We start from the raw sequence: 14,981 nt of genomic DNA, 5'->3' as shown, positions 1-14,981 counted from the left end.
CTTGCCTATACCATCCTGGCAATTTATCAGGATTGGTTTAAGCAAGTATGTCTGCTCATGCAACACTGAATGTCAAAGCAGGTTCAGAGTTTATTTGGTATTGTGACAATGCTGCTGACAAGATGCACTACTCCCAGAATGCCATGTGGATGAGATGTGTAAAGCAATACTTTATTTTTTACGTGCAAACAGCGATGGGAAGAGTTGAAGCTGTGATAATTTATTTTATATATTAAACGGGCATTGGGGCGGTGCTTTTGCCCGGTTTACAGTCATGAGAACCAGTGGTGTATATTCCACATTGCTATGGCAGGGGGGCATCCTTACAGTAATCGTCACAGGGACGGCTGGAGACATCTTCACGGACAGTAGAATTACGCGCAGAGCTCATGGGTTCCCGGCCACGGACGATATCGGAGCAGACAGTGATCTGAGTATCACCCACGTGGCCAGGATCAATAATTGACTGGATTATGGAGGCGGCAGGTTGATGCTGAGTGGTTAATGATCAACACCGTTCGTCTTGTCTCGAGGAGCCCCGAGCTTGGTTTCTCTACCTGACGACACCGACGTCTCCCATCATTCAACTCCACCTCCCTACCCGATCATCTACCTCCATTCAACTACACCTCCCTCCACCATCTCCATCCATTCAATTCCACCTCTCTACCCCATCATCTCCCTCCATTCAACTCCACCTCCCTCCCCCATCTCCCGCCTTCCTTCCCACACTTCCTCCCGCCCCCACTGATCCCCTCCCCCTCATCACGTGCCGCTTCGAGTGGCAAATTCCAGCGGTAACGACGAGGGGAGATGGAGCAGGAGAGAGGTGAGTGAATCTCCATTACCGCCACTCTCGTTATTCTAATCTCTACTAATTACGAGTGTCAGTCTCAACTGTATAAATTACATCACTCATTCGAAGTACTCTCACCTTTGGCAATTCCTCCTATTCCTTAATGTTGAGTCCGATTGACGCGTCCCGCGGCCGCGCTGATCGGGTTCTAGAGGGACTTGAGTTGAACCTGCTAGTACAGGGGTCGGGAACCTTTTTTCCTGGGAGAGCCATAAAAGCCAAATATTTCTAAATATATTTCATTGAGAGCCATATAGAATTTTTAACGTATAATAAATTAAATATGTCTTACTTTTAATGCGACTTCTGGTGCTGCATGGTTTTGCTGATGGCCTTGTAGTCTGGTTCATACGTGGTGAGGTTGAGCTTCGTGCAGGCGTGACCCGTGAAATGTATCTTCAAAACAAATTTCTGTTTACTTTAATATGACACAGTATTATACAAGTGAAATTTATCTTCAAAACTAATTTCTGTTTACTTTAAAATGACACAGTATTATTAAGCAATATCACAAGTATTTTAAAATCAGTTCCAAACTGATTTTTGTTCTCTTTTCAACTCAAAATTGTCTGGGAGCCATATGCCGTCACTGGAAGAGCCATATATGGCTCGCGAGCCATAGGTTCCCGACCGCTGTGCTAGTATGTTACGCTGTGAGCGCGCTCAGAGAGCTCAGGCGCGCGTAGACAGCCCGAGCGAGATGAGACTTGAGGTGGTCAGAGGTGGTGGCTACGCTGCTACACGACGCGGCTTTCTGAAGTAGTAACCCAGCACTGGAGGCAGCAGCAGCAGCGAGCGTTGGTGGATCGCACACAGATCTTGTTGTGAAACTCCCGTTCCGTGGGTGTCGAGGAGGTGCTCTACCCTGGCCCTCTAGTTGAAGGCAGTGTAGCAAGTTGGCTCATCGCCATCTGTTTCCGTCGGTATAGGGATAGAGCGATGCCCACTCGCGCACTTGAATTTTCCCCAGGGGCTCCAGTTTCCACCCACTTGTATAATTAATCGCTCATCAGTAATTAACGTCATCTGTGAGACAGGTGTGTGTTTATTGGAGGTGAGGCGGGTGAGAGTGTTTCCAGGTGAGTCAGGTGTGTCTGTGCTGTCGGTGTATCCAGCCAGGTGGCTCAGCGGTAGAGGGAGCGGCTCACAAGTGGGAGGTTTTGTGTTAAAATCCTGGTTGGATGTGGATTTAGCCCATCATCCCTCCTGGGTCGATAAGGAAGTACCACTTTGTGGGGGAGTCAAGAGTGGTTGTCTTATTGATAGACTCACCCCTGTCATAGGAATGTGGAATTTCCACCAGTGGCTGTGCAGCACTGTAAACATGAGATGAGCAGCAATGCCTAATTGGTCATGTTTGCTAAATTATATTAATATGTACTGAGTCTGCTTTGATAGATGTCACTCAACAAAGTGGATGAATATAAATTCAATGTTCATGTGTTTATCTTTTTTGTTTACAGACGGGAGCTTCAAATAATGACCAGGGTCATTTCAAAGATAGCATTCAGCATATAATTGTTACGTGTGCATTTTTAGTTTAAATCAGATTAGTGGCTTAATTCAATATAAAACAAACGTTAAATAAAGCTCATATCGAGTACATCGTGGGTAGCGCTGTTTGTTGCAAGCCGCTTGACGTTTTGGCCCTTTGAGTCTGTGGTCAGCAGCTGTGTTTAAAATATCAAAACCTCGGACAAATTTTTATTTTGTTATCATCGAGAACATTCACTTTATTCAACAACAAAAATTACACGCTTATTTAAATACCAGTTATGTCAGCCCAAGTGGAAAACCCAGGAGATGGATATGGAACAAATCCTGGATCAGAATCAATGGCTCCAGGGTCTGGAGCCCCAGCCCCAGGATCTGGAATCGCGCCTTCAGGAACCGAAATCTCAGCTGCAGGGTCTGGAACAGCCGGAGAGACGGATCAGAAGGGCGGGTTCTTTGCAAGAAAGTCGGCGAAGAAGAAGTGTGAGTGAACTTGCAGATGATGTCTTCCTCGGCATCGTTGGCATCGTCGTCGTTCAATGACAACCAAAGATTCACAGAGACACCCAGACCCGGGGCTTGAACTCATGCTCCCAGCGGTGCTGGCTTCGTGTCTAAGCCGAGGCCACCCTGTGTCTCCTGGACACAGTGTTTTGCTGAAGCCCAATACAGTAGGAATGGTTGTTCCCTCTTTACATTCTCCAGATTTCTGCTCCTCATCTGCCTGCTCTCGCGTTGGTTTAAAAAATACAGTTTTCTAGTGTCCAAAGCTCGAGGCTGAGTGGGCAATTGTTCCATGAGAAGAGGCACATAATGGCCGGCTTACCACAGTGTGATCTTTGAGTGGTACCTGTGGGTGATGAGAGCACTCCGAGACCATCACGGGGTCTCTCTGTCTCTCTCTGCCTCTCTCTCTCTTGTGTGTGTCTCTGTTTCTATATCACTGTCTCTCTCCTTGTCTCTCTCTCGAGTCACTAATAACCATCTCAGCAACATCATGGTGATGGTAATAATCATGATATCTATAATATTGATGATGATGCTATTCAGAAACATTGTAATTATGAGATGCAGAATCACTGTGGTGAAGGTATGGATGATGGTTTAGGTGATGAGGCTGCTGATGTTGATGGTGTTCATGTTGCTGTGAGTAGCCCAGGAGAAAGGCCTGGAGGAGAGGGCTCAGCGTTTCCGTGACGACGGCGTGCGACACAAGGCCAAGCTTATTGGGGTGGATGATGTGAGTGACTCACGCGGGGAGAAGCTCTGCCAGGACTCCATGATGAAGCTGAAGGTGAGTCAACCATAGTCACAGAGTCACACAGAGTCATGTAGACCCACAGAGTCACACAGACACCCACAGAGTCCCACAAGACCCACAGAGTCACACAGAGGCCCACAGATGCCCACAGAGTCACACAGAGGCCCACAGATACCCACAGAGTCGCACAGAGACCCACAGAGTCACACAAGACCCACAGAGTCACACAGAGGCCCGCAGATACCCACAGAGTCACACAGAGGCCCACAGAGTCACACAAGACCCACAGAGTCACACAAAACCCACAGAGTCACACAGAGGCCCACAAATACCCACAGAGTCACACAGACACCCACAGAGTCACACAAGACCCACAGAGTCACACAGAGGCCCACAAATACCCACAGAGTCACACAGACACCCACAGAGTCACACAAGACCCACAGAGTCACACAGAGGCCCACAAATACCCACAGAGTCACACAGAGGCCCACAGATACCCACAGAGTCACACAGAGGCCCACAGATACCCACAGAGTCACACAGAGGCCCACCGATACCCACAGAGTCACACAGAGACCGACAGCTTGTTGCTGGTTGTTATTGACTGACCTTCGCTGTGGTTGACCCTTGGTGTGGTTGACTGTTGCCGGGTGTGGCTGTGTTGGTGGTGGTGGCCCCAGGGTTTTGCCGCGGCCGCTCGCTCCCGCGGGGAGCACAAACAGAGGGTGGTGATCCACTTGTCGCTCAGCGGACTCCGAATCTCCGATGACAAGTCCGCCGTGAGTCCGCGCCACCCCTAGATCTGTTCAGCCCGAAATTAGCACCTCACCTAGGTCCACTCAACACAAAATGCCCACTAATGCCCTCTCCCCGCTGCTCTCACATGGTTAGATAAAAGGCTGCTACATGAGAAATGTGGCTACCATAGCGGTATAATGATCCACACAGTGGTCTTATGATCCAGAGGTGGCCAGTTCGACTCCATCTCCCGGTGTCACCGCAGTCAATCGGCAGGTCACTTGTGGTGGGGCAAAGCGTAGGTACTTCTTGAATACTTCTGGTTGGTGTGGAAGAATAAACCAATACACTAGCACTCCCTCTAGTGGAGACCTTTCCACCAACAATAAAGTGAGCGAGCAGTTTCAGTGCTGCGCCTTTACTTATGACGTGGTTAATGGACTCGCTGATAAACAACGTGGCGCCTGCTTTACGAAACGGCCATCGACACGCCGAGCCCTCGTCCCACCAATTAGCACTAACGAGCCGCGGCTGTGGAGATTGGCAGTGGGCCGCTGCTGGGGTGGGTTGCGGATGCGCCATCCCCTCACGATCCATCTAGCTCCTTCTCTACACAAGAGGAGCCGATGTCATCGCTCCATCTCCTTCGTGGACACCCTCTAGGACATGTTCTGCTCGTTGCCTGTCGCTCCGTGTCTTGCCCCCTGTGTCTATGCCCCCTGTGACCCTGCCCCCCATGACCCTGCCCCCATGCTCTGCTGCCTCTGCCCCCGAGAGGTGGTGGAGCACGAGTCTGTGCTGGAGAAGATCTCATTCATAGCGAAGGACTCGACGGATACGCGTGCGTTCGGTTTCGTGTGCGGAGCCGAGGGGCAGCACCGGTTCTACGCAATCAAAACGGCGCAGCTGGTGAGGAGCCCTGGGCCATTGGCGATGGTTTGGTGGGTTGAAAGTTACGGGCTCAGTGTCCACGGTGCGTGAGCTCAGCACACGTCTCTCCAATTAGGCCAAGATAGTCCCGGTGGTGTCACAGTGGCCATGTTCCTAATGTTCTCCACGAAACTCTTTGTGAAAATCAGGATTTTGTCGCCAGTTAAAATGTCCTGGACTCGTTACATGGGCGTGGGCGAGGCTGCATGAGTAGTGGGCGGAGCTACTGGATGAGTGGGAGGAGCTGTGTTACAAGTGGGTGGGGCTAGTAGCTGAGAGGGTGTAGTTTTCTGAGGGTGGGGTTGCCAGCAGCACCATTGCTATTCACTCACTAAACTTCGTGTTTCTGTCATGTCTCCATCCATTGTGTCCTCCTCGTTTCTCCATATGTTGTATTGTCCTCTTGTTCCCCTTCTCTCCGACAGGCTGAGACGGTGGTTGCAGACTTGAGGGATCTCTTTCAGGTCGTGCAGGGTCTGAAGATGAGGGTCAAGGTTGAAGACCCTGGGGTTGAGCAGGTAAGGTGTTCCACCTGGGCTCCAACAGGTGAAGGGCACCGGAGCCAGGGCTGCTGTACTGTCGGCCTTGTGTACAGTGTAACCTGTGGCCCTCCTGGGCGGCTATATTGCTCGGAGGGCACAGATGCTGACCCAGCATCGAGCTATCCCGTGGAGCTATCCGCATGGAGCTACCCGCATGGATTATTTGTCTTGACGCGAGGCCAATGCCACGATCAGGGTAATAAAAAGGCTATTGCCTGACATGTCAGGCAATAGCCTTTAACTATTTATTGTCAGGCAGTGTGTGGATGATATCACAACCGTGGTGAAGCCGCGTAGAGGAGACATGTTGCAGTAAAAGCTGGATACAACGCAGGTGTCGGGGGCCGTGAATTACACGCAGTATAGGCTACCCACGCTATCATGGGAAGCACACTCTGAGAGGTCACCGAACTGCACAGATGTCTGTATACAGTGCAGCGTCGTCTCAAGTGCCAAGAGTCTGACCGCGTAACCAACCTGTAAGAGCCATCGTCGTATCTGCCAGTCGGCCGTTTTCCGCTTCTTTTTTTGAGCAACACTTATGGTCGGTTGTCGGCCACAAAGAAGCTGTGGAGTCTGCAGCGCAAGAGCCGTGACCCGATGGCGACGCAAACACAAACGTGTTTGTGCCCACTTGGAATGCCCGATTAACGTGAAGTTCATGTGATTTGTTTTTTTGTAGGACGAGAGTTGACCCGTGTGGTGAATCTGAATCCACTGTATCACGAGCCGTGTCGCTTCGGGCGTTTACCACAACTTGTTCGTTTTTTCTTTCCAGATAACACCAAACGAACAGAGTCATGATGGAGACACAATGCAGGTGAGTGGCGTAGGTATTCCTAACCAATGTTCCCCTGGTTTAGCCAAGACAGTCCTGGTGGCTTCAAATAGTCACGAGCGAGTAGATCGCAATCAGAAGGTTGTGGTAGCAATTGCTCATTAATGTTGGGTAGAGTGTTGCCCCCTCGCACGGGTGGGTTTCTCCAGGAACTCCGGTTTCCTACCACGTATAAACATTGATTCTTAATTGCGTTGGCCAAATGTTCAAATATAGGACCACAGAGCTTGGGTTGTTGCTGGCGCCTATCCTGACTGCCTTCCTGCCTGTCTGGTTGTCGGCGCCTCCGTGCGAAAGCTGCCACGGCACCACAGATTCTACAACAGTGTTTTGATCTCTGCTGTGTGCGTGTAAAACGCTGTGTGTACGGCGTGACTAAGTAAAACATCAGTAGTCATGTTACTGCTGGGTGGCTGCTGCTATTGTCATTTGTCCCCTGCGCCGTTCACTTAGGGTGGAGAGACACTGTTTGGACGTGACGAAGACACCAACAAAATCACGAATGTGAGTTTTTTAAAGCCCCAATGGGATTCCAGCGAGTCGAGAGATTTTTATTCTTATTAAATTATTATAAAATTGGAATCCCTTTGTGGGAGAAGTTAGAAGGGGTTGCACTTGTTTAATGATGTCGTGTTACACCAATCTAGGGACTGGATCAGCTGGATCTGTTTGGGGTCATGTCGACCCAGCCGGACATCAGCATCAGCCCGACTGTGAGTCCATGTGCTCTGTACAGCCACAACAACAACCGCCATTCGCCACTAAGTGATGGTGACGTCACCACGGTGCTTGTGTCAGACTATGTGCACGTTAAGGCCACGTGAAGTGTCGAACGACCGCTGGCAGTAGGTCACGGGGCAGACCCAGGTGCCATGGGCCGACTGACTGAGATGACTGGCCGATGGACCACCTGTGCCTCCTACTGTGCCAACTTGCTGTGTTTTAGCCGCTCGTTGTGAGCGTCACTGCTCTGCCCTCCTTTGTTGCTGGAGGGTGGACTCCTCCAACTTACCAGTAGCGTCCTTCACGAGCCTCCTCCACACACACGCACACATATGCGCACACATACACACGTGTACACAAACACTTGCGCACATACACGTGCACACACACAAAGACAAAGATCCCCTGTATAGCCTTTAACAGACAGTTGGGCGTGGGTGGTCAGCACCACGCCAGGCTGCCTTTGTCTCCCCAATGGCAATGTTTACACATCACACCAGGTACATATTTGAGGCTGAGTCGACCTAGGGGAGTTCCCAAGACCGATTCAGATAATAGTCACTGGTGTTGACAGTGAAGCGGAATTAAACTGGGGTGGCGTAGTATGCTAATCGTTGCTCCACACACACACATCCCCACGTAATTACACACGCACAAACTCTTTAATATACACACATTTTTGCACGCACATAAAAGCACACGGCGCAACTAGATAACTTTGCAAATTGATTTGGGACGGTTGATTGAATGTTGGACACTGTCATTGGATGGGCTCCCACCTGGTCTAGTGCATCAGTCGTTAATGTAATGAATAACGGATGGTTTTATTATTTCAATTAATGTCAACACCGGTCTATAGTTTTGCTCGTGTTGAATGAACGCTGCTGAAACAATAGACTCCCAGAAGGACGTGTGACGATGGCATGTGAAAAAAATACTAATTGTGTCGTAATGAGTTTTGTGTTCATTGTTTTTGCTTTGAATGCACGCATAGTCTACACAATAACAATAACTCTGTAACAGTAAGAGAATAAGGTCCTTCCACTACGAGTTTTGCACTAACAGTGTTGCTAATCACAGTTACGACCGACATCGTGAAAACGAGACGCAGCAACTCAGGGTAGAGCGAGCAGCTCGAGCACGGAAGGTCGGGAGTTCAAGTCTTGGTTTGGTATTGACCCAGCCCATCATAACATGAGTACTGCTTTGTGAAGATGTCAGCAGTGGTTGTCCTATGGGTAAACTCGAACCTGCCATAGGAACGTATAATTTCCACAACTGGCTCTACAGGGTGTAAACAGGAGATGAGAACCAACGCCTCAATGCTCACTTGAGCAGCAGCAGAACAACAAAGCGGTGCTCATTTTACCGACCCCCAGTCAACCTCCTGCGACTGCTCGCTCTACCGCTGAGCTACCAGTGCGGATGCCACTTCTAATCCTGCCACTGCTACTACCATTACTCACTACTGCCACTAACATTACAACTATTACAACTGCCATTACTCACTACTACTTCTACTACTACCATAACTCACAACTATTACCATCACTCACAATGACTATTAACTACCATTGCTCACAACTGCTGCGACTACCATTCATCACAACTGCTGCCACTGTTACTTCTGCTACTACCATAACTAGCAACAACCTCCACAACTACTACTAGTGCCATTACTAACTACTACTATCATCACCAGTACTGCTGCCTGGTTGTGGTTCTGGCTGCAGTGGTGGGGGCAGCTATGTGGTAACGCTCTTGTCTCCACTGTCCAGAGGGCCTCATCCCAGCCACCGTCTTGGTTCTCCTTCAACGATAACCACAACCACGTCCCCTCTCCTCTCTCCGAACCAAGCCCGTGGGGGTCCGCCCCCCCCCAAACCACTCCCTCATCTACGAGTCCTGCAGTAAACCCCTTTGCCGACATACACGCAACATCATTGCCACCGTCATCATCACTTTCATCATTGGCACCGGGGAACCCGTTTGCGCACGGATACATGGATTCGCTGCGTAACGGATCATCAGCTCTTCCGGCCACCGCTGCCGCCGCTATCATCACACCACCCCCCAGGAACAAGAACAACGTGTCTAATCGAGCAGCCGGCTCCCAACACATGCAGGTTCCGTTTTGTGATTCATTCACGTGACTAACCAATAGAGTAGAGCAGTCAGTGTGAATGATGATTTATTACAGTAATTCACTAATTAATTCCAGTCACTCTATAGTAGCGCACCGGTGGTCAGTCACCTCCTTGTCACTCTTCTATCGCCACTACCATGGTCACTGTTCCCATGAACTTCACACATTGATTCCTCTACCCGGGTTGAGGACTCGGTTCTGCCTGACGGATTTGTTCGATCTGAAGTGTGTTCAACCACCACACTGCAGGTCAGAATAATCCACTCACCCAGCTACTCACTCATCCACTCACTCAATAACCTTTTCACCCACCCACTCACCACACCCACCCACCCGCTCTCCACACTGTAAGTCACCTCACTTCTTATGTTTCTTCCCTCGTATTGCTCCACTTTGGACGAATTCCAACTCTTACAACATTAACCGCGCTCTATTCAAGAATGTGTTAACTTTTGCAACTGTAATAGTGATGTTTTGTTGCTGGCGCCATGATGTGCTGAACAACTATTGCACAGATCTCAATTGATTTGGGGGAAACCTTTTTCTTAGACTTTGTGTTGTTATTCAGCCAGGGGGCCCAGTGCAAGTGGCTTCCAACTCGAAAGTTGCGAGTTCCTATCCAGTCCATTAACATTGCACCCTGTGGGGTTAAAATGATTACCACTCTGTGGGGAAGATCAACTGCGGTTGTCTTTTTGAGAAATTCTCCCCCGCCATAAGAATGTAGAATTTCCACCACTGGCTTGGCTGTAAAGAGATGAGCATCAATGCGTAAATGCTAATTTGAACCGGAAATCATTTTCGTGTTATGTTCTATTGCTGTGTTAATGTTTTAATTGATTCCGTTTCAGACTCCGGGATCACTTGAGCTCTTTGGCTCAGATCTGTTCTCAGCTGACGCCTCCTCGACTGGTGTGTCTTAGACGTGGGGTGTGCGACTCTGTGTAGGAGTGTCCTGTAATGATGAGTCATGTTGTGGATGAATCTGGTCTAATGTCTCTGAGCATCGTTGTGGAGAATGTAATAAAATACATAACCAGACAAACATGCCTCCTTCACTTATCTGTCCTACCACAAAAAGTATTGTTTATACATCCAATGCGTGGTTGCTTGTATTTTTATCGTGTTGAACCACCATTGCTGAAATTATGGCACTTCCAGAAGGCCCTTTGGCTTATTAGCATAAAATATTTTATTTGGAGGGACAGATATAAGGAGGCGCATTGCCTGCCTTATTTTGTAAAAAAAAATCCATTAAACGTCTTTTGCTTGCAGCTCAACTCACAAAAACCACTTGCGTCTCTTTTCTCTACAGGCCCGAGCCTGTACACCGCCGCCTCAACACAGTCCAATATAGCCGCCCTGCAAGGCCTACACACCGCCATCACCACCGCCGTCACCTTCGGCTCCCAAATGCCGTACCCACCGAGGCCCTCCGGCTTCTCACAGGCGGCGCCGACGGCCCACCTCCCGAAGCCTCCAACCGCGATCCCCAGTCCCCAGGCCTTTCCGGTACTGGCGGTAGCCGGAGCATTTGGCCTCGCTCAGGCTCCGTTCGGTGCCCAGTCACAGCCGGCATCGGCGTGGGCCTCGCCACCTGGCATGGCCTACCGAGCCACGTCGCCCGCCATCGGCGCCGGTGTGTGGCCGCCGTGCGGGCCGCCGCCATCGCCGTGGGGTGCAGCGCAGCCGGCGGCGATGGCTCAAGCCGCGGCTCAGTCCTATCAGCCCAATCACTTCCAGGTCGCGCCAATTTTGACGCCGCCGGTCGCGATGCCGGTCGCGGTGCCGGTACGTGGTGTTGCAGTGCACGGGGAGAGGCCCAGGCCATCGCAGACGGACGCGTTCCAGATGCTGGACCCGCTGGGCAGTGGTGGCGCCGGGGCCGGGGCCGGGGCCGGGGCCGGTGTCGGGGCTGATGTGCCGTGGGGGAAGGAGATGTTCAAGATGGCACAGCCGGCGAAACCGTCACTCAGCCAGATGCAGAACGGTGCGGGTGTGTGGTGGTGATGGTGGTGTATTAAAAAACATGGTGACGTCGATGGTGGTGATGAGGATATGTTGATGTGCTAGAGAGGATGGTTATGTGTAGATGGTGGTGCGTTCGATAGGAATGTGATGTGTCGATAATGGTTTGTTAGAGAGGATGGTGATGTGGTTATAATCATAGTAGTGGTAAGTTGATGGTGATGTTTATGCTGTTGGTTCCACAGGAGCAACCATGCCATCGACCAATCAGCAGTGGCCTGGGCAGAGCCTTGCAGGGACAACCGCCTTCCCCACAGCCAATCAGCATCAGCCGGCACAGCCCACCCCCACAGGGGCCATCCTCGGAGCTCCTTCATTGGTGGGTTCAGTGTGGCTGACGTGGCTTGGACCCAGAGTTCATGTCACAAATGAGCAGGCAATTCCTCTCCTTCCCATATCGGTCCCTGCACATACAAAATTAAATGTCTCCGTGTCTATTTGTCTGTCTCTATGCGTGTCTCTCTCTTGTTAATATTGCTCACGCAGTGCCAGACACGTGGCTATGAAGAACGTGTTGGCATTCGCGTGTAAACAATGCTTCCCGCTGTGCTTTAAGAACTCCTGCTACCTGTAATTTTGTTCGAATCCTTCTATTCACCTGCGGGTTATCCGTGGGTAATGGGCATTACCTCATTGCTCATTTGTATTCTGTTCACTGGTAAGATTTGTGTAGCAACTTCATCCTATTATCTGGTGGTTATCCACAATATTTTACCCCACGGATAACAAGAGTAAAATCCAGGTTACCCCGCAGATAACAGGATCTGTGATATTGGTTACCCATATCACCATGGCTAAGAGGAGTTCCCCTGCAATACACAACACAAAATAATCATTAGGAATGCAGAACATTGTATTCCAAATGCAGATACACTCATTCACATATACATTTCACATTACAAATCATAGCTTGCACACGCACGTTACAAGATAGAGGTGCAGCGTTGCAATTGCTTACATCACTGCTGGCAGGTGCTCCATCTATGAGAGGGGGCTCTAGAGGGTATGTAGTCTGCGCTTCCATGCTGACAAGACATGCTGAAAGAGGAGGGCCTACCCACACTTTACCCTACCGGACACGATCTACAGATTGACCTGTTGGGTGGAAAGAGGCGGTGCGGGGGGGGGATTTGAAAACCCTTACCCTGCTGTCGCAACTGCCTGCTGTGCCAGAAGATCAAATCCAATTGGTAACCTCTGGATTGCAAAGCCCAGTGTGGCAACATTACACCACTGTGGCAGATCCTGTGTCAATGTACCAAATTAGCATCATATTAAACAACCAACATTCGCCAATAAGCGGCAGTGACGTCACCACGGCGCTTCTGCCAGCATTCGTTGCTCATACCACTACACAGCATAGCAGAGTGAAGTTTGTGATGTTAATGTCTCTTCCTCTATTCCTCTACCTCCCTCAACCCACAGGTACCACAGGTTCCTTGGCAGCAGGGGCCAACAGGTTCCGATGCTTTTGGTGGTAACCCGTTTGGCTTGTGAGGGTGGCAAAGCCACCCAGAGATCCCCACCATGAGTCACCCATCCTCCCCACGAGTCCAGGCGCCTGGTCCCCCCCGGCCTATGGTGGGCCCCAGTGCAATTGCACTGCCTGCACACTCGCTCGTTAGTTATACACCAGGGCCTAGGTGAGTCTTCCGTTTGGCAAATCGATTTCTCAGATTACAGAATTACAAATGATCAGCAAAACTCGAATATTCGTAAAAAGCCGATTAAGATATCTAACACAAAATAATCCTTAGCGTCATATTCTTGGGTCTTTCGGTAAAGTCACGTAGATAGGTTCAAAGAAATTTTAAAAAAAGAACAAACAACTACGATGTTTCGATCGCAACACAAGCGATCGAAACGTCGTAGTTTTTTGTTATTTTCTTTGAATCTATCTACGTGACTTTACCGAAAGACCCAAGAATATGAATTCTTACATTCACGAAAGCTTTAAGTCAAGATTGAATCCTTAGCGTCGTCGTGGAAAATATAATAAAAAATATAATCAGGCACTACGTCTCATATCTGCCCCTCCACATAACACATCTCATTGGCCACAGCCTTCTGGAAATGCATATGATCAGAATTGGTTCAACAAAGCAAAACTCTAAACTGGTTTCTACATCAGCAGTCATGCTTGCTTAAACCAATGCTGGTGAAATAGTTGTTTTGGTGATGTGATAATCACCGGTATAGTCTGAACACCACTTAAGGTGGATTACAATTCCAACGCCAATGCCTGAATGTTAGGAATGTAGACACTGCAAACACTATTAAGATTCGTAGCTACCCAGCGCAATTAACGAAGCCAATTCGTGGTATGTTTGGCGATCGCGTACGGTATAGTTTTGTGGACGTGTTGCTTAAACGATGATTGAAATGTATGGATTTAATTGTCAAAAACAATATTTGCACACATTTTATTTATGTGCAATGTCAAAAAATTTGTGCATAAAACATGAATTTTACTTTTCTCACCGTGTCCTCAGGTTGTTGCGTGTGTACGTGTCACCTTAATATTGACCAATCAGGATCAAGCATTCACCAGTATTCCAATCACAAGCAGGCAGTCGATATCGGCTACCAATCACCATCGCAATGAGCCAGGAGGCAAATGTAAACACTGGAACGCTGACTTGGTTAACCCTTTGATCAGTCCCTTATAGCAACACGACTTTATACTATCTTTGTTCATATTGGATCATCTTTAGGAGCTATTGTGACCCCACGTTGCACGTAGAATAAATGCATCAAAACTTTCAAACTAAGTTGCAAAGCTGATCATTAATTACATGTACTTTTTTATACAACCTAGGAATATAGGTAATAAACAAGTGATAACGATGGCCTATTTTCAATATACGTTGTTTTGTAAAGTTTTCCAAATGTTTGAATGCCAAATATTAGGTGACAGAAAACATTGTTGATAATCACTTTTCATAATCAAATATATAACAAAAATATGCCATGAACACTGGTTTTTGCCTCCATCAACACCACGCCACAAATTAATTTATGCTGACAATTTTTTGTTGGGGGCGCTGGGAGTGACAAAGAAACAGAAGAGAGCCCCACCGCTGATTTAGAAGATGGAACAATATTTCCAAATACTGGTGCCTCAAACCTAACCTCGTGAAAATTGTGGTATCATTGTTTCATTTTTCCAACTCAGAAGCTAACAGGATGATGAACGTGCATTTCTAAGATCATTCCCGACACAAACCCAGGATATATTGGTTTGACGTTGGACAGAGGCCTCACTTATTCTCAAAGAAATGAAGACGAACACCATGTCCAAAATTAATATCCAAAAGCTAACAGGCAGACTTCCCTCGCTTTATGGGGGTTCGGTTTATACAATATTGCAATGTATAAGCAGCCAGCCTATTTCTACTAAAAAATTCCTGTACGGTATGTGT

The 14,981-nt window shown here is 48.7% G+C and overlaps 1 protein-coding gene across 4 annotated transcripts; it reads left to right on the top strand.

The window, feature by feature from the left end:
* Positions 1-512: 512 nt before the first annotated feature.
* Positions 513-14,035, top strand: LOC133359106 (disabled homolog 2-like). Of its 4 annotated transcripts, none has more exons than XM_061577492.1 (14): positions 513-829; positions 2,320-2,833; positions 3,505-3,644; positions 4,295-4,393; positions 5,130-5,261; positions 5,708-5,800; positions 6,603-6,644; positions 7,116-7,166; positions 7,310-7,375; positions 9,164-9,295; positions 10,383-10,443; positions 10,847-11,527; positions 11,745-11,878; positions 12,985-14,035. In XM_061577492.1, the coding sequence occupies exons 2-14, from the start codon at positions 2,632-2,634 to the stop codon at positions 13,054-13,056; spliced, it is 1,905 nt and encodes a 634-aa protein (XP_061433476.1). In that variant the 5' UTR covers positions 513-829; positions 2,320-2,631; the 3' UTR covers positions 13,057-14,035. The 4 variants fall into 4 exon arrangements, with proteins under 4 accessions (XP_061433476.1, XP_061433474.1, XP_061433475.1 ...); XM_061577490.1 differs by having other exon boundaries at positions 9,164-9,511; XM_061577491.1 differs by having other exon boundaries at positions 516-829; positions 9,164-9,511; positions 10,847-11,521.
* The last annotated feature ends 946 nt before the right edge of the window (positions 14,036-14,981 follow it).

The sequence above is a fragment of the Lethenteron reissneri genome, chromosome 64 (assembly GCF_015708825.2).
Source record: "Lethenteron reissneri isolate LAM-NWPU_2019-01 chromosome 64, ASM1570882v1, whole genome shotgun sequence".
NCBI classification, from domain to species: domain Eukaryota; kingdom Metazoa; phylum Chordata; class Hyperoartia; order Petromyzontiformes; family Petromyzontidae; genus Lethenteron; species Lethenteron reissneri.
The sequence above is the reverse complement of the archived record's forward strand: the minus strand, read 5'-3'. Positions and strand labels throughout refer to the sequence as shown.